Below are 19,545 nucleotides of genomic sequence, written 5' to 3' on the forward strand. Positions count from 1 at the left end.
TGTGTTTTCGTCTATGAATATTAATTTAAGATTAATTACATATTATCTTAGTTATTTTTAGTATTTTGATTCTTTTACTTTCAAAAATTATATTAGAGTTTTTATATTTATAAAAGTAAAACAATTAATCCCATTTATTCTTATGACATCAACTCTATTAATTAAAAATATGACACATATTATTATAAACAAAAAATAACATTAAAATAAGATTTAAAAGATAATTTCGTAGTATATTCTCACTATCCAAAGAAAAAAAATAAAAAATAAATTTTGTTAGGAAATAAAATTAGACAAATAGTACTATTTAATTACTATACTTTTCACACGTAAGTTATGGAATAAAAAAATTAATATCAATAAAAATAGATTATAAAATTATCTTTCTAATCCTATATCATTTTTCGCACGTCACAGCATGCGCAATATCTTTTTGTTAGCAAAATTAACAGTACGGAATAAATTTAAATATTTTATTTTCATAAATATAAAAATTCGAATATAATTTTAAAAAATATAAGGATCAAAATATTAAGAATAACTAACACGTCAGCCGTCATGCCATCAGTCTTCTATAATCTCACACTACAAACGTTGCGTTGAATATATATATATATAGCTAATTAAAATTTATATGGTCAAAATTGCTACTTCCTAACTTCGAACAGCTAAGCCGCCATCGTGTCAAACTTGCATCGCTTCATATCGAGAATCTCGTGAATAATGTCATCTTCTTTTTCCTTTCATTATTAATCATTAATATATATATATATATATAATTTAATTGACGTTTATAATGATAAAAATGAACATAATAAAAGAAATGCCACTTTCCAGACTTTGCACGCCTGCCGCCACCGAGTCAGACGTTCCAACTCACCGTGCCGGAAATCTCGTGATCGATGTCCTTTTTCTCCTTTTATTTTTATAATAAAAAGAAATTAAATTTCTATTTATCGACAAACATATATACAAAATAAGGACTCAAAATCCATTTCAATAGATATATATTTCAAAATATATAATACAAAAATATTAGCGAAAAAATGACAACCACAAACGTGTCACGATGGCTTATTGTGGACACGTGACAAGCCAGCGGATCAACTGCAACGTAGAGGACAGCAAACACATTCTGCCTCGGACGGATTCCGGAAGCTAAAATTGGCCGTGCATATATGCCCTCTATAATCATTGACAGCAGCCCACGGCTTCCATCTCCTCGCGGCCAAGAAGCCGAGGTTGGATTCGCATCGCCTTCTACGCTGAGATCTTTGTCGGGAGTGTTGTGGCCGGGGGGAATGCCATGGCCTTCGGTTGGGGAGCGGTGATGATGAAGCTGGGGCTCTCGAGACTCGAGGCCTCCGATCACGCGTCGGTGGTGTCGATCAACATCTTCGTGACGCTCATCTGCGCCTGCATCGTGATCGGCCACCTGCTGGAGGAGAACCGGTGGATGAATGAGTCCATTACTGCTTTGATCATCGTGAGTCTCCGCTTGCTTTTTTCTTGTTCCGTTGCGGTGAGATGGGATCTTTCTGGTTTTTGGCCCAAGAGATGAGGTGAATCGGGGTGGGTTTGATCGCAGGGGCTGTGCACCGGCTTCATAATTCGTCTCGCCACACGAGGGAAGAACAACTCTCATATAATGGTGTTCAGTGAAGATCTCTTTTTCATCTACGTCCTCCCACCGATAATTTTCAATGCCGGGTATGTTCTCCTGTGCTACATCGATTCGACTTGTTCCTTCTACTACCCCCAAACAGGTGATCTGTAGGTTTGCTCATCTCATCGAGTTAAACTGCGTCAAGGTTGGTTTTTTCAGATGAACTATGATTGTGATGTTGGGTTAGTTGAACTGTTACTTCGTTGCTCTGTTCATTAGCTGTGTATGTTGGATAAAATTTCTTTGCTTCAGACATGAACAAGGTGTTATTACTTTTATGAATCACACTATTAGGTAGTTTCTTTAGTTTCACTTGATATTGTATATCTAACCAAATTTGTTCTTGTCAATCTAGCTAAATGGGAATAAAAGTTCCAGGAGAAAATAAAAGAAACGAATCCCCCAGTCAATTCTTGTGCTACCTTCCCTGAGGGCTGTGTTTGTTCTGGTTTCAGGAGGAACACTTCTTTTGTTTCAAACACAAAATCTATGGGAAACTCTGACTAATTCATGTAGGTACTGACAACTAGGTTAAAAGAGTAATTTTATATCATGAAATGCGTGGCATTGATAATGTCTTGTGATATGAGGTGTTTGATGAAGCAGGAGAAAGGTATTCATACTTCTTCAGTGAAATATCCAATCTAAAAGTGATTAACGTGATAGTGAGAATCAAGGATGCCCATCTTGTAAATGCAACTGAGCATAGTGTCAGTGCATATCTACCATGTTCATTTACCAATTCCTAGCATATATCTTCGTATGATAACAACATGAACAAATCTGCATTGAGCCAATGGCTGGCAAGTCCCATCATTATATCAAGCATTGTTTGATCTTACTGGAGTCTTAGCAGTGTTCACACTAAGTATAGATGATAAATTGCTGAAGCAAACATTGAGATTTGATATCATGCTGGCAGATCCATCGAGCACAGTTTAAATGTCTGTCCAAACAAGCTAGTGTTGTCACAATTTAGAACTTGTTGAATATCTTAAATTAGCAAAGATGGTCACAATTTATTTATTTTTATTTAAAGCATTTGATCCTTTGTCCCAGTGATGATGAAGATGAGTTCATTTGTCATTCTAACACGTGAATTTTGACTATTTTTGTCATGGCTCCAGTAGCCTAAGCCTGATTACTTGCATGAATATGGCTTAGCCACTTGGCTGAAATGCCAAACGTCAAATATTAGGAACAGACCATCTAGTTGATATCCTTTTTAGGACATCACATGTGGCCCAGCTTGCTCATGTGGTCTACGTGGATGGTCCACAACTTAGCTTTCCTATCATCTTCAAGGATCCAAGTGGAAAGCAATTATGCTACTTGCATGGAGTGGGTGCAGAGACATGTCTCAGAAAGCTCAAGTCTAAGTTAACAATAGTAGATGAAAAATTTTGTGTATACAGGTCCAACTTTTTGTTTCTTGTAGTGTGGTAATCATGGTCTTAAAATCTCACTAGATTTGAGGATTTGGTCCTTGAGTGGCACGGTTCATGTTCCTTCTGTGGCATGAGAATTTTAGTGTGTGTGGCACCAGGTATGTTCCCACAAGAAAAATTAATGGTATAGAGCAATGTGATATAAAGACGTGTGTGATGCAGCCTCCTGTTTGGCATCCGTTCTCTTCTCCGATCCTGTCCCCAGTGCTGAGAAGCAGCAGTGGCGTTGATGCTTTATGCGGCTACAAAATGACTTGTTCCTAAGGTGAGTGAGTGTGAATGTAGGCTGAACAGAATTCAACCAACAAAGGCCCAAGTTTCATGCAAAATAGCCTGATTCAAGCCAATTATATTATAATATATGGTTTTTGCAGTATTCAGTTTGAAACATTGATCGTTGGGGGTAATACTAATCATCACAGTTTTTCTCATTAAACATTTACTGTTAGCTATCTGTTGGCAAAAGGAATATAGAAAAAATTGGACCATGTTCATTAACCATCTGGCATCATTTCAATATAAATAATTCATGTATTGTTTGTTTTACAGACTTCAATTTAATTTCAAGTTCAGCCTTCTTACCAACGTGTTAGAATTGGGAACTTAAGGTTATTAAGGCACATGCCTTTCATTTTATTAGCTAGTCAATAATCCACTTCAACTACTAGAAACTTGCTTTTCATATTATATTTCTTAAAATTATCAGGATTCTGTTGTTTCCTTTGGATTTATATTTATCATATGCCACTATGGATTATGGTTATTATTACCGTTATTGTGACTTAACCTTGTATAGCTAACCAAGTTCAAGCCCCTTCTTGCTCCATCATATGTGTCTTGTCTCTTGTTTTTTCTGCAAGTACACTTAGATTAACTAAACTCTTAGATTTTCGAGAAAAAATGGCTATGTCAAATATATTTAAAAAAGAAACTTGTTTGCTTGTGGACCAGGTTCCAAGTAAAGAAAAAACAGTTCTTCCGCAACTTTATTACAATTATGCTGTTTGGTGCAGTTGGGACATTGATCTCCTTCGTCATAATCTCACTTGGTAAGGAAACAAGGATTTACATGAGTTGACATGCACAAGCTTGTCTCCGTCATTTGGACATCACATTATCTTCTTCAAATAGTTGCATTTTCTAAGTTGTGAACTGGATTTTTCAGTTATACATGTTGCTGTATTTTAAGGGAAAATCATGATGTTAGCTTCTCTTTTTCATCATTTATGGTTAGTAAGTGACTCATTGATAATAATTTGCTAAAATGGATTGGAAACAAAACTAACCTAACAGACAATCAAGACATCCAAAAACATCAGTGTTGCTGATCTAGAGTCACTGTAGAACTAACGTGAAGGGTTATCATTTTTTATTGACTTAGGTTATGGTTGAAGATTATCAGCTGGTCCTGTCCCTAAAAAAAGTCTAATAGGACTCTTATGAGCAAGAAATTGAAGCATACAGTTAAATGATCAAGTTCTAGCTTGTGGTTAAGTTGGTGAACTTTGGTGGTAGTATCTTAAGTAGCTCACAGGGAAGCTATGCCCTAATACAGGATCTAAGAAGTGATTTTACATGTCTCTATAATAAATTCGTATTTAAATTCTTTATCTGCCTTCAATTTTTAGGCAATCAACATATTCCTGTGAATTTCAGCAATATTTTCTTCTCTTTGAATAGTTTATGTACATTTACATGATCAGGATCATGCATTTCCTTCCTCTCTTTTGATTTTGTGAATGCAACAAAATTTACACGGTCAGGTTACTTCATTCTTGACCTCAATTTTGGTTCAGGTGCCGTGGAATTTTTCCGAAAAATGGATATAGGTGCACTAGAAGTCGGAGATTATCTTGGTAAATACTCTTGCAGTGCACTCTTTGCTTGATACTATACATAATTTCACTGACTGCTCTCTTGCTCTTGCTATTGTTCATTTTTTTTATTATTTTATTGTTTATACAGCAATTGGGGCAATCTTTTCTGCAACAGATTCTGTGTGCACTTTGCAGGTTCTCAATTATAGCAGATATGATTTACATGTTTCTTATATGAGGCAAAACATAACTGATTCTAGAATTTTTGTTACTTGAAAATCAGGTGCTTAACCAGGACGAGACACCTTTGCTCTATAGCTTGGTCTTTGGTGAAGGCGTTGTAAATGATGCTACATCAGTGGTGCTTTTTAATGCACTCCAGAATTTTGATCTGGTTCATGTTGATGCCACAGTTCTGTTGAAATTTGTTGCTAACTTCTTTTATTTATTTGCTAGTAGCACCTTGCTTGGAGCACTTGTAAGTTTTGATTAGTGAACAGTGATAATTTATTATGAGCATGTCTGCTGCTTTACTGGTTATATTTTTTGGCTGATATGTTTCCCTCTGGCTTGCAGACAGGATTGCTTAGTGCTTATATTATTAAAAAATTGTACTTTGGCAGGTTTGTGAAAAGAAAGTCATACTTTTCTCTATTCCGTTTTTCACATATTTTCCACATGTAGGAAAGTATTCATAGCATAGCACCATTGTAGAGGATTAAAGGTTCAATTGAATGTTGCTGTGTTTTTTTAGAACTTGATCTGATTGTAAATAAAATATCCTAAATTGGTCTTGCTCTAAATATATCTTTGCTTGCTTTTGCTTCTGACCCCTATCCAGACATTCAACTGATCGAGAAGTTGCTCTTATGATACTCATGGCTTACCTTTCCTATATGCTGGCTGAAGTGAGTTTCTTCTTCAAAATCACTATGCAAACATCAGTTTTCTTACATCTCCAGTATGCTGGATTTGGTTGAGATTAGACTGAGATCATTGCTTCTAAACCTTGATTTGTATTGCAGTTGTTGAACTTAAGCGGAATTCTTACAGTATTCTTCTGCGGAATAGTAATGTCACACTACACCTGGCATAATGTGACAGAGAGTTCTAGGATCACCACAAAGTACATTATTATTGTTTTTTTCTGTAACTATCAGCATATGTTGCTGCTTCTCGTCCTAAGCTATCTCCATTTCAGGCTTGTATAAAAGACTAAAATTTTTTGACCTTTTATTGCTCGTCTTTTCAGGCATGCCTTTGCAACATTGTCATTTATTGCTGAAGTTTTTCTTTTTCTCTATGTTGGAACGGATGCATTAGACATTGAGAAGTGGAAATTTGTCAGTGACAGGTTCGCTATGTTTCTGATCACAACATGTTTTGCATAGGTCATACAGGTCATTATAGAACAGAACAATACAGTTTCATGATTCTTTCAGCTTTTTATTTCATTGACTAGCAGATGCCAATATTTTTGTCAATTCCTAATTGTTATATTTCAATCCATTATGTCCTTTTATGATCAAAATTACTTATTTTTTTATAATGTTCTGGATCTATTGAAATAAATAACTTTGGTTCATTCAATTATAAGAAAAGTTAAATTACAAGAAAATTTTGGTTCAAAAGAAGCCTTTTCTGAGCATGATATCAACCTTTTATTGCTAATCTATGCTCCTACAGGTATTAAGAGTGTGAAAAAAAGTGTGTCCTGATATGACTTTTGCCATCATGTGTCAGTCCAAACTTTATACTAAATAATTTTTTTTATGATGGGTACCTAATACAAAATTGTACCTTAAAATTTTCCTTTCTTCAATCATCAATTTCAGAAAAAATGCTCGAAACATATATTATCTGTGTTTTCTGCATACATTGGTTTGTTAATGCTATGTGATTGATTACCTGGGTAGCTAACCATGTCTCCTGCTCTACAGCCCAGGAAAATCACTTGGAGTGAGCTCAATTCTGCTAGGCTTGGTATTGGTTGGCAGAGCTGCTTTTGTCTTTCCACTGTCCTTCATCTCCAATTTGTTTAAAAAATCTCAGAATGACAAGATTACCTTCAAGCAACAAGTAACTTTTTCGACTCTTATTTACTCTGCTTATTTTGGACCATTTGTTTGCATCTCAAGTCTTTTGACATGTCTTGGGTTACCAACAGGTTATAATTTGGTGGGCAGGTCTTATGAGAGGCGCGGTATCAATTGCACTTGCTTACAATCAGGTCAACATGATCTTGCATCAATAAAATGGATAGCTGTTATTTTCTAGCGCAAGAAGAATTCTTTTACTGTTTCATAATTATCGTCAATTGCATGGGCATTCATTGTCTTCACTTCCTCTTTTAAATTCGAAAATCAAGAGAAAATTTATCCTTTGTTCTTGGTTTTTAAAAGCAAAAGCAGGTTTTATTGGTCAAGGTTTAAAATGTCAAATACTGGCCTGTATTGGTACCCTCTTGGACCTACTGTGTGTGTTAGTACAACATTGTATACTTTGGCATCTCAGTAGGTAAAAATAAATAAATTATTGGTTAAAGTCTTGCTGTAGTCTTGATAGGCTACAATAAATTGTTTGATGTTATCTATATATTGTGTTAGCTGTGAAGCAGGGATTTTGCTTGAAGGGGTCTGTCTTTGCTTTCATTTTAATCCTCTTTTAAAATTTTTGGTAGCAGAGAACTTTGCTAATGCAAATTACGAAAACAATGGAAATATTTGAAATTTTAGAACAAAATCATCATTGTGAAACAAATGGGTGCAAATTGGATTAGTACGTGTCTTCATAGCACACGTGGTTTTTGTGCACCATGGTGGATGTAACTCAACAAATGGTGCATTCCAAGTGCCATGCTACCATATAAATCTAGATGTGGCTCTTGTATCACTTGTTAAAAGGTGAGTTTCAGAATATGACAATGAAACATGGAGGATTTGGAATGGTAAATATAAGGTGTTAGGCAAGACTTGCCCCCACCATGTCACAGATGGCTACCCAAAAATTCTATCCCATGCCTGACTTGAATAAGCATTACTATGTTCCAAGATTATTCTCTCTATGTGAACCATTTCTAGATTGAAACAGAATACGAGAAATGGAATATTATCATTTAAATTAGTAATAGATTCAGTTGGTACATCAGATTGTACTTGCAAGCTTATACATCCTTTTTTCTAAAAATTTTAGATAGTTGATTATATTGGCATCAAATTATGTTTACATACTGAGAAGTACTATGATATAAACATGTCAAGTATTGTGCATATTCTGCAAGTATATATCATGTTATAGATTATTGCTTGTCAAACAACTTGCAAGATTTTTATGCTGATAAAGTGATAAATGCTACTTCTGCAGTTCACTAGATCTGGTCACACTCAGCAGCGTGGAAATGCATTTATGATCACCAGTACCATCACGGTTGTTCTTTTCAGTACAATGGTAAGATATATTCCATCTCCCAGAGGCCTGGTCCTAGAACAGTGTGATGCTAGCTCAATTATTGAATTGCAGCATTGGCTTTGTTATAACTATGTATTGGTTTTCGGCTGTTGGATGTTGAATGCTATAAAGCTTCCCCTAGTATGTTTCATCTATTCTCTTTGGGTTTGCTTTCTCTGCCGGAAAAGATCCACTTAACTTTGTTATAATCGTTTATGTTGAAATGAACTTCATTTGTCTAATGCAATGCTCCTATGATACAAATTCTAAGTGATGGTTCTTTTTTTTAAGATAAAAAAATTATTTACTTATGTAACTTTAACTTACCATCATTTGGGATCTGCTATGAGTATTTTCGTCTAGAGCATCTTATATACTTCATTCAATCTACCCTTGAAAGCAAATGATAAATATGCTGGATGTAGTATCCTACCTTTGTACAGAGGTCATGTTGGTGAGGAGCTTATGTCTTGTTAACTGGGTTTGATTTCTGATCTGTTCTTGTTCTGCTAAAGAAAAAAAAAATGAATATGTGAAATTGTCTTCTTTAAGATGACCACAAAAACACATCAAATTTTTGTTGTTTGATTGTTCTAGTATGTTTGTATTTTAAATTTTATTTGCTGATGCTTTTGTTGTTTGCTTAGGTGTTTGGTTTGATGACCAAGCCTCTTATTTACTTCTTGCTGCCTCCAAACTCGAAGCACCTCACCAGATCTCTGAGTGTTTCATCTGAGCCCTCAAGTCCAAAGTCTTTCCTTTCTCCGCTACTAGGCAATGGTCAGGGATCCGAGCTTGAAGCAGCGCAATGTATACCTCGCCCAACGAACCTCCGAATGCTTCTGACAACACCATCCCGCTCTGTTCATCATTATTGGCGCAAGTTTGACGACGCGTTCATGCGTCCAATGTTTGGTGGCCGGGGTTTCGTTCCATTTGTTCCTGGTTCACCGGTCGAACGTAGTGTCCCCGAGTGGGAATAATCCAAAAAAATCATTATTCCAAGATAAAATCAAATTGCTCCTGGTATAGTCAGTACTCGATGCCTTCCAGATAGACGCATATCTGACTACGGAAAACTCTAGAATTTAGTATAATTTTGCCACTTTGTATCATGATCAACACATATTTTTAGTATCTTTGTGCATGTATATTGGATCTTGTCGAGATCTTAGCAGGATCTATTCGCTTGTATCGACTACCAATTGCTAGCAAGTGTATATCTCTATGCTTTCAAAGAATGTATGATTTACATACAGAAGTACCTTTGCTGTATATTCAATATTTGTATTTTATGAGCATGCTTTTCGGTTTTTCTCCATGCATTTGGAAATGGAAGATAGCACAAAAAGAAAGTATCCAAATTTGATCATCATCAGATGAACAGCTGCTGCATGCTGTTGAAATATATCATGTCTTTTGACTACTGTATAAAGCTGCATGGAAAAGGTAACCATAGATGCATACATTTGCAGTGAGACAATCAAATATAAACCTGAATCAAATTCTTATTGATGAAGTTAGATTTGATCATCTCTAAGTTGACATATGACTTTTTAGGATCATCCCACCTGAATGCATACAAAATATTAATTACTTCCAGGAGTTATATGATAATTTGTTTTATTAGTTGGATTAATCACACTTCTTTTACACACACACATTTATTTTAAATTGGTATATAATTTTAAATTTCAAGTGTGTTTAGATGCATAGTTCATCGGATTAAGAAAAGTGAGAATTAATCTATTGATCGATCCGATCTACTTATCGAATTGATTTTCTTAAAAATATAAGAATAAATTAATAGACTCATTGGATTTATAGTCTAATCACTTGAATATTATTATTTTATGATACTCTTCAATACTTAACTACATTCTTTCTTTCGTGGTATTATTCGATACTAAATGATTCGGATATTTGGAGTAATTTCAACGTTTCAGGGATTTTTATGTAATTACAAAACTTGTGAGGGATGATATCGAAAACTTTCTTTCCTCGTAAATCCCCATTCGTCAAAACCCTAACTCGACCATTTTTGTCTGTCTTAATCAAACCGGCCTGCATAGTTAAACGAGATCGAAGGAAACTGCGATCGGGGGAGGAACGGAGGTCTCATTCTCTTTCCCCTGACCGATTCGCCATGAACATTCTGAAGAGCTTCCCCAGTAGCGGTAAATCGATCCCCTAATCGATTCGGATGCGAATTTGCTTCGTTTTTGTGATGGTTTTTGCTTGAATCTCACATCAAAAGCTGAATCCGTCCTCCCCGATGTCCCATTGCTTGATTCAAGTAGCTCGGCGTGGCCGCTTCCTGGCTCTGCTCACCAAATCCCGGCCTCTCTCGGTGGACACGGCGGAGTACGCGAAGAGGAACTACGCCAGCAATGTCTCCGAGTACAACACTGTCATCGGATCCCTCATCGCCCAGCGAAGGCAAGCTCGCTTGTTTCCCTCATTTCCTGTGTCACTCGATGCTGTGCTTTTACTAATTCTCATGGTATTTGTAACGTATGTTTTAGAGGATACTTGTTGAGGGATGTGTATGATGATATGATGCTTGATGGAGTCCAGCCGGTGCGGGACACCTTCCACGCCCTTATCGTCGGCACCATGAAGGGGAGTCGGCTCCAGGATGCCTTCTTCTTTCGGGATGAAATGAAAGCCATGGGCTTACCCCCTGATGTCAGTTCCTTTTAAGACTTCCTCTTCTTATTTGTTAGTTATTGTTGTCTGTTCAATGAGTTGTGATGACTGTAACTCCTCGAGATCTTAGGTTTAGGGGTTTGTTAAGCTTTGGAGGTAATGGAGTTGAAATTTTATTAAAATTTCAACAGGTTAATCTGTACAACTTCTTGATATCAACTTGTGGGAAATGCAAGAGCTCTGATACGGCGATCAAGGTGAGTTTTTCTTTTGTTGTCAGCTTCCATGAATTTCTTGTCTTACTAAGTTTCCTGATTTATGTCAGGAAGGCTTAACAGGTAATGAAGATTTTGTGTTTGCTACTTGTAACTTATTACCCTCCAAAACATTGTTCACATTTGATGATTCTATTTTGTTCTTGGAAAAGCTTTTGGAAGAAATGAAGAGGCACAGTGTAAAGCTGAAAGGTGAAACCTACATTTGTCTCCTCAACGCTCTTGCAGCAACAGGCCGGACCGACCAAGTGTATGTCTATTCATGATATATATTAACCTACTAGCTGTCTACAGGTTGCTTCATAAACTGGACTGGAAGCCAGTGGAATGATTCTGCCTTGTAGAGACATTTTAAACACACAATACATCTGAATATACTAGTAGCTGGTTCACCGTGATATTTGTATTTGGTTAGTAAGTGGTCATGGATCTAGAAAATACATTCATCACTGTCTTGTAGAGACATTTTAAACACACAATACATCTGAATATACTAGTAGCTGGTTCACCGTGATATTTGTATTTGGTTAGTAAGTGGTCATGGATCTAGAAAATACATTCATCACTGTCTTGTAGAGACATTTTAAACACACAATACATCTGAATATACTAGTAGCTGGTTCACCGTGATATTTGTATTTGGTTAGTAAGTGGTCATGGATCTAGAAAATACATACATCACTGAGACTAACAAGTTTGAAACATAAGACTGCTGGACAAACAGATTTAGTCCAGGTGTGAATGGAAGTCTAGTGCATGCATGTCTCATGCTGCACATTGCTTACAATAGCTAATGCTGTTGGTTGGATATTATGGACAAATGAAATGTGACCTTATGTATGTTTCTTCACTGGCCAACCCTTAGACAAGCAAATCTTGATGTAAAATTTATCTCTAATTAATTCTTAAATTTCTGTCCTTTTTATTTGGATTTATAATTACTCTATGATGACTGCTTGCAAACCATTGAGTTACATTACAGCTATGCCATTGTCCGTGACATGACTGCTGCCGGTCTTGGGTTAAACAAGTTTTGCTATGCTGGACTTATAACTGCATTTAAAAACAAGCTACCTACTACTGAAGAGACCACTGCAAAAGTATGTGATGCAGGTTTTATCTTTTCCTTTCACATATGTTACATTGGACATTAATGTATTATTCTGCCTTTTTTGTGAAAAGATTATTGAGCTTGTCAAGCAATCGAAGGGGTGGTCTTCCATCGAAGCCTCAACAGACAGTGGAGAGAATGTTATGATGAATGTGTCAGAGGAAGAGTTGTACAACATTCCTACTGCAGAATTTGTGCACAGAAGAGGATTTATAAACAGACAGTTAACAGTCTATCATGTAGCCTTGAATGCTTGTGCAGATTTGAAGAGCAAAGAGGTACAATTTAAATCTATATGAAGTTTTTGTATTGGAATTTGCTGCAATATTAGTTCTTAAATATCGTTTGTTTTTTATTTTCCCGGTAGACAGTGGAAACACTTCTTGATACGATCAAAAGAGATGGTTATTCCTATGATGTTTTCATCGTGATGCAAGCAATGAGGTAAGTAAAAAATTTATAATGGACTTCCTGCTTACATATTGTATCCTTGGGATCAAATAATTGTAATAATCCTGTCATAGTGATGCTGATCTTTGATTTGATGCATTGTGGATGATTGTTTTGGCACTACTATTAGTTTGTCTTATTGTTCTTTTTCAAATTAAATTTTGTCTTGTTATACTGAAACTTGATGAAATATGAAAGTATCAAACTGTTATCATTATAGAAAAATGTTAAATCTTGATAATAATATGTAACACTCAGGTTCTAGCAAATAATGTTCAACCAACTTGTGGTAGTATAAAAATTGTATTGTTACATCCTTTTTATGGGATAATCTAGAGTGACTATTTATCAGTTTTCAGTTAGTTATGAAGGCTTTTGAAAATTGTACTATGTTATGCAAGATATTTTTTTAATCTGTAAGGTTAGGTTAGAATGGGATTTTGGGTGTGGCAGACAAAAAGTACTTTCCAAGAAAAGATAAAGAATTTTTAGTCTAAATGTATCCTTTAATTACAACAAAACTGGTACCTGACCTCCTAATTAGTTGTAGCCAGAGTCACCAATATGGATTGTAGGGTCATGTGCTAAAGTTTGGCCCAGTGTACAAGGCTCCTACCTAGTGATTTCAATAGGCGCTCGGGCGAGGCGAGGCGAGGCCCGAGCGCCTCGCTTCACTTCCAGGCGGCGCGCTTCAAAGAGGCGCCGCCTGGGCGCTCGCCCAAGCCCAGGCGCCGAGCGCTTTGGGCGAGCGCCTGGGTTAAACTAGGCGATCGAACCAGCATTTTAGGTCTGGTTCAGTCTCCGGTGCTTTAGTTGGTTCAATCGAACCAACTAAAGAACTGATATCAGCTGCCTCTGCCCAACCCTAACCTTGCTCGCCGTTCACGCTACCGCTGCCGTTGTCGCCATTGCCGCTCGCCGCTCCCGTTCCCGTTGCCGCTGCTCACCGCTCTCGCTGTCGCCGCTCTCGCTGCCGCTGTCGTTGCCGTTGCCACTGTCACCGCTCTCGCTGTCGCTGCTCACCTTTATCGCTGTCGCTGCACCCTCGGTCTTCCCTTACACTTCTCTTCCTTCTCCTCTTTCGTAAGTATACTGTTAACAGTATACTAATAACAGTAATGTATTTGTATTTATTAGATTAATAATATATTATTTTGATTTTAATGTTGTTAAATAATTATATTTATTAATTATATTATATATTTTAATATTTTAGCACCTCGCTTCGCTCGGGCGAGTGCCTGGGCGAGCGCCTAGCGCCTTGGGCGTTTTTGGATCTTGGCGCCTTTTGACGCCTAGCGCTTTTTAAATCACTGCAGTCCTACCAATATATGATCTTGGAAGGGTAAACATACACAACCTTTATCTAACTTTCTTCATCAATCTTGGTGCCAAAGGTCACTTTCTACTGTAGGGTCATGCATGGCCCACATCTGGTGCTTAAATCATATGTATATATATATACACATGTATATATATATATATATATACACATGTATATATATATATATACACATGTATATATATATATATACACATGTATATATATATATATATATATATATATATATATATGGTTTATTTGACTATTAGTTTACCAGAATTCTTTTTTAAGACATATTGTTCCTGATAACGTTCCAATGTCATCATAAATCAGTTAGATTCCTTTTAATCACAACAAATTGTTTTAGATTTATTTAGTCATTTATCGAACAGTTCTGAGGATGTATTGCAAGATATATGGCCACCAACCTATTACATCTTTTGGTGTTGAAGACATTTTGAAGTGTCTAAGTACCATCTGATGCCATGCTATTTGTTTTTAGGTTGTTGATTTTATGGAGTAAGCTTGTGAATGGTTTGAATTTTGTCTTTTGCTTACTGCTTCTGTGTTTCTAGAATATACTATTTTTAGAGTAAATTCTTCTCCCCTATGTTTGCAAAACAGGTGATTGTCAGTTTAATAGCTTGTGTTTCTATGAAAAAGTGGGTTTAAATATGTTTTGGAAGACCAATGCCCTTAGCATAGGATGCTAGCATTCCCGTGAACAGGATTCATAGATGTGTTTCTTGATTCCAGAACTTGTCCAGTGCGGGCACTTGTAACTTGGGTTAACCATGACATGCAACCCATGGCTAAGGAGTTAAATGTGGTTAGCTGCTAATCTTTGTGGTGCAAAGGTGATAGGCTATCTGTTGTTCAAACATGTTATTACATATTGTGAACTATTCTCTTTCACATATACTTAGGCTGATAGATACTTAATTTGAGGGTATCTGACTGAAAGGTTTGGTTGGAGGATATTTTTGTTTTGTTTTGCTATAGGAATATTGCTGTGACCGACAGGTTAACCTCGCATGACTTGATCATGATGGTTATTACAATCGACTCCTGATTTAGGTTCTGACAGAAATGTTGAATATTTACTCCCCATTTTCTTGTGATCCAGTACTAGTTATTGCACATTTTAGAATGATGTTTGTATTTTGTGGAAAGGAGGGAGTTTCTTGCGACCATTTTAATAGTTTTTTTCCCTAATGACAAAATTATCATAAGTTTTTAATTAAATTATATTTCATGGATGCTTTTCCTTTTCTTTTGCTGGAGCCGTGATATCACTGCTCTTGTTTCTTTTTGTAACCTACTATAGATGAGAGGCCATATAGAAGATTACTTTCTGAGACAAAACTATATGCTATGATAATGTTGGAAGAAAGTAGATTGTCCATCCTCATCAACTGCGAAGAACACTGTTGATTAAATAAACTATATACAACATTGTGGCTAAAGCATGTTATAAACTAGTTCAGCTTCTTTACAACTAAGGGCGTATTTTATCTTTTATGTGAAGATCAAGTACATAGAAGGTTGAGGACGTACATGTAAATATCACAGCTAGTGGTTCTTCTGATCTTTCATTGGTACGCATACATGTTCCTCGGAGCAAGATGAAAATTATTGATCTGTTCTTTGAAGTTATGTGAGAAGTAGTGAGATTATATTAAAGCAACAAGAAATCACAAACATGCTAAAAGCCATAATAACTGGAGCATTAGCAATTATGGGTCTCAATCAAAATATGAGCGATCCATGCTTCTTTGCAAAGTTAGATAAATTGGAAAGGAGTATGACATTGTGGAAAATTATTCTATCCTATCGAGATGAGCAATTGAAGGGAAATACAAGTTATATTATGAACACTTTGCTCATCAAGATTATTTTTCCTTATTTAGATGTAAATCTTATATAACTTAAATGCATAGGAGGTTTGTTAAAATTAAGTCTTGTGTGGATTGATCTACAAGTCAGTTGAAGCTTCGAAGACCTTTTACGACAATGTATACTCATGACCTATTTGACTTGGGTATACATCCATCTTTTCTTGTAGCAATATATGCATCAAAAGAAGTGTACCATTATATGATTGTTCTAGAAAGCAGTTCATACAGCCACATATGAGGATGCATTTATGTCACTACCCTGCAAGGCTTGCATGATATTGCACATATGGAGGGTTCAATCACATGGTCCGAGATGACAATATACAGTGCCATGTATGGATTACATTTCCTGTTTGCCTTTCTTTATTTCTTTTTTTTTTATGCTATAACATAAGGGTCATTATAATTTGATGTCTTTCTTTAGTTGTCACTTAAGTGGCACCTTGACCCTCATCCTATATGTTTTGATTGGTCTGACTGGTGTAAAGTATCTTGGTTAGCTTGCTTATTATTTTCTCTTCCGCCGACACAAGTAGATATGTATTAGACATTTGAAAATTTTCTCCTAGCGAGAATGCCTTGCTTACAAGGATTGTGTTTGTAGCTTTGAAGCATTTCTTGGTTAAGTCTTGGCAGCTGAGTACTGACTGGTATTTTTGATGTTTGTAAATGGCCTTGGGGATAGGTGTTACTTCAATTGTGAGGATATTGACTCTGGTGTTAAGATCTTTGAAGAGTATACAAGCTCAAGACCCCCAACTGCTGAGTTGTATGTGGTAAGTTTACATTATCATACTCAGATACGTGAGGTATGGACTCACTACTATATCCATGTGATATTTCTTGTTCTAGTGGAAGAAGTGTGAGGTTTTGGATGCATGATAAAATAAGGAGGAGATGACAGAAGAAATACGAGAGTAAGCGGGTTTTAGGTTTGCAATCCCCAGATTCTCCATTAATTGTTCTATAAGATTTTCCGTGTCCTGAATTGTCAGAATTGCAGGTTGAATACCTTTCCAAACTTCTTTTACTTCTACCTGACCCGGTTTTCCATCTTTGGCTGACTTCTTCGAGTGTTACAAACCTTGCAAGATAAATGTGGTTGTATGTTGATACTGGTCCTGTGAATGTTATTACTCTTGAAGTTCAAACCTTACCGAACGTAATATATGGATATCAAAGCATAAAACTAAGTCATACTTTGTCAAAAGTCAAAACTAAGTTTATACCTGCTAATTGTTTGGAGCAATTTGACAATTGCAGTTACTTCCATTTCACCCATCTAAGAAAAAGGGCAAAGGAAGTGAAAGAATGAAGAAACAATTTTCACTTTTTACATCCACTATTCTGCCATATCGTGGCATTTAGATCATTTCTCGCAACACAATCAAGTCTTTGTGGTCACTAATAAAATTTCTGCTTGAGCTTTTACTTTTTTTTTTTTTTTTTTATGTGTAATGTACAGACCTTGATTGAAGGAGCAATGGTTGGATATACTCCTAGAGGAATGCAAATTGCTCAAGAGAATCTGGTATTTGATTCTTCAAATATTGGATGTTGATTTAACACTTCTGAACCATTTTATTTGATAAGGTAATTTTTCTAATATAAAAAGTTAATCTCATCATCTTATAGGAGAAAATGTATGCAAGAGGATTCTTCTTGAACCCGAAGATGGGAAGTGACCTTCTTCTTGCAGCAGCAGGAGAAAAGGTAATTAGCAATATGTTTAGCCACTAAAATGGTCTGCATCTATTGCTTTTGCTCTTGTGATACCTCATATTGGAGTCATGATCATGTTGTTAAGATAATTCAACCTAACAAGTTTGTGTTCCATGTTTTTTTGTTGGCAATGCTGCACTGCGAGTTTGCCATCCATATTATCCGGTCTTGGGTCTTTACCTGAAAAAGACGGTAGGCTTGTAGGCTTGGTGGTGTTGGAGAATATACTAATACAAACTCATAATTGTACAGACGGGTGGATACACTACTGCCAATTATGTATGGGATCTTTTGCAAAGCCGCAGGATCAGTCCATCTCTTCCTGCAGTGCAGGCCTATTATGAAGGTTTAAAGGTAACAGACCATCTCATTACCGATATATGTGCTGTATTAGTTAGGAAATTTTGCAGACTATACATGAAGCACTAAGATTTAGCAGCATTAATTAGGAAGGTTCAGAGACTTATGTCAGAAGCAGTAAGATTTAATATCTACATTCCAAACTATTTGGGATTAGCTAACGACTAGATTCATAGACCTTGAAGCGTTATCTACCTGGCCATACATCGGTCATTCTCGAGTAAAAGACCGATGCCTTTTTTCTTAACTTGTGCAGCCTTGAATCTATCTTGGTCCTATCACAGTGTTAACAGATTCGGTTTTGCAACTTGCAATTATGTGCATGTCTTCATTGATTTTTTCAGGAAAGGGAGATACCAGCAGATGATCCAAGGCTTGTGTTGGTTGGGCGCATGTATGACAATCTAAACCTTAGATTTGGAGGGAGGAGAAACACCTAGTATGGATCCGTCATGCCCTTGAGATGCTTCTTCTAGAGCCATGAGTGTTGTCTCCTTGTGCACTTAATCCAGAAGAAAGCACAAGAACAGTCTTGAAGTCAACAGTGAAGCTAAGTCGTGTACTTAACCAAAGAGCAAAGCCGGTACATCCGCTTATACTTGCTTGAGAGCAGGTTTTAAGTTGCATTTCATCGAGTTTATGCTACAGATCTATCATTCTTGGTTTTACCAACACAGAAGACCAACTGAGAGTTTCGCAGCAACTCGCAGATTTCCACCCAAATAATCTTCTAACCTGACAACTTCTCAAATGAAACAAACAGAAACCAATGTTGGTGAATAAGCTCAACCATGGCTGCTGTTGATTTTTTCGAGTTTGAGTCTGCTTTGGTGTCTTAAATCTTTCAATGCTTATATCCTTATATTTGAGTCATGAAACAAAGCTCTTGTTCCTCAAATTTGATTGCAGAACTACGTTCCTCAGATGAGCTGAAGTTAAACACCCCCATTTCTTTTCTTTCATTCATCTGATCAAGCAATTGTTATGCCTATCCCTCAGTTTAATCAGAGTCCTCTCACTGTGTGCTGTGTGCCGATTCATGTGAAGTGTTTAATGGTCAACGATGTTGCCAGTCTTCGACTATATTTGATCTATGGAAAAGATGCAAAGAGAAAGTTACAGTCGGTGCGACTGCAAGCCATCACAGTTGACCAGGTTGTCCATGAGAATTTTGCCATATATAATCTCGGTGGTTGGTGTAGTCAAGATGTCTTGATCAATTATAAGCGATGGTTATTGATCAGGTCACAAACTCGGATAATGTTTGTGTTGCACAGCTAAGCTAACCTTTGACCCACGAAATGTAAACCTAGGAATTAATCACAGTATTGGTGGACTTCTAGAAGTATGCTTCTTTTTGCGAGCGAGACTTGGCTGA

The 19,545-nt window shown here is 36.4% G+C and overlaps 2 protein-coding genes across 5 annotated transcripts; both read left to right on the plus strand.

Moving 5' to 3' along the window:
- Window positions 1–1,142: 1,142 nt before the first annotated feature.
- LOC135585999 (sodium/hydrogen exchanger 1-like) lies at window positions 1,143–9,699 on the plus strand. 3 transcript variants are annotated; one of them, XM_065163902.1, is made up of 14 exons: window positions 1,143–1,486; window positions 1,589–1,710; window positions 4,066–4,163; window positions 4,911–4,970; window positions 5,080–5,126; window positions 5,215–5,409; window positions 5,508–5,554; window positions 5,773–5,839; window positions 5,957–6,057; window positions 6,184–6,285; window positions 6,872–7,010; window positions 7,099–7,161; window positions 8,295–8,378; window positions 9,026–9,699. In XM_065163902.1, exons 1-14 carry the CDS (start codon window positions 1,307–1,309, stop codon window positions 9,359–9,361), a joined length of 1,641 nt encoding a protein of 546 aa, XP_065019974.1. In that variant the 5' UTR covers window positions 1,143–1,306; the 3' UTR covers window positions 9,362–9,699. The 3 variants fall into 3 exon arrangements, with proteins under 3 accessions (XP_065019974.1, XP_065019976.1, XP_009412083.1); XM_065163904.1 differs by having other exon boundaries at window positions 5,215–5,325; XM_009413808.3 differs by lacking the exon at window positions 1,143–1,486 and adding an exon at window positions 3,213–3,379.
- Window positions 9,700–10,414: 715 nt separating this feature from the next.
- LOC135646093 (pentatricopeptide repeat-containing protein At4g35850, mitochondrial-like) lies at window positions 10,415–19,090 on the plus strand. Of its 2 annotated transcripts, none has more exons than XM_065165239.1 (13): window positions 10,415–10,555; window positions 10,676–10,817; window positions 10,904–11,066; window positions 11,219–11,284; window positions 11,455–11,552; window positions 12,285–12,402; window positions 12,485–12,691; window positions 12,781–12,857; window positions 16,771–16,861; window positions 17,551–17,616; window positions 17,721–17,798; window positions 18,060–18,161; window positions 18,512–19,090. In XM_065165239.1, the coding sequence occupies exons 1-13, from the start codon at window positions 10,525–10,527 to the stop codon at window positions 18,605–18,607; spliced, it is 1,335 nt and encodes a 444-aa protein (XP_065021311.1). In that variant the 5' UTR covers window positions 10,415–10,524; the 3' UTR covers window positions 18,608–19,090. The 2 variants fall into 2 exon arrangements, with proteins under 2 accessions (XP_065021311.1, XP_065021313.1); XM_065165241.1 differs by having other exon boundaries at window positions 10,679–10,817.
- The last annotated feature ends 455 nt before the right edge of the window (window positions 19,091–19,545 follow it).

The sequence above is a fragment of the Musa acuminata genome, chromosome BXJ3-8 (genome assembly GCF_036884655.1).
Source record: "Musa acuminata AAA Group cultivar baxijiao chromosome BXJ3-8, Cavendish_Baxijiao_AAA, whole genome shotgun sequence".
In the NCBI taxonomy this organism is placed as follows: domain Eukaryota; kingdom Viridiplantae; phylum Streptophyta; class Magnoliopsida; order Zingiberales; family Musaceae; genus Musa; species Musa acuminata.

Bases quoted from the DNA above. Each gene is read 5' to 3' on its own strand.
- LOC135585999 (XM_065163902.1), top strand. From the start codon at position 1,307: ATGGCCTTCGGTTGGGGAGCGGTGATGATGAAGCTGGGGCTCTCGAGA. The intron at 4,971-5,079 runs GTAAATACTCTT...TTGTTTATACAG, and splicing joins AGAAGTCGGAGATTATCTTG to CAATTGGGGCAATCTTTTCT. The intron at 7,162-8,294 runs GTCAACATGATC...CTACTTCTGCAG, and splicing joins TTGCACTTGCTTACAATCAG to TTCACTAGATCTGGTCACAC.
- LOC135646093 (XM_065165239.1), top strand. From the start codon at position 10,525: ATGAACATTCTGAAGAGCTTCCCCAGTAGCG. The intron at 11,285-11,454 runs GTGAGTTTTTCT...TTCTTGGAAAAG, and splicing joins GCTCTGATACGGCGATCAAG to CTTTTGGAAGAAATGAAGAG. The intron at 17,799-18,059 runs GTAATTAGCAAT...ATAATTGTACAG, and splicing joins TTGCAGCAGCAGGAGAAAAG to ACGGGTGGATACACTACTGC.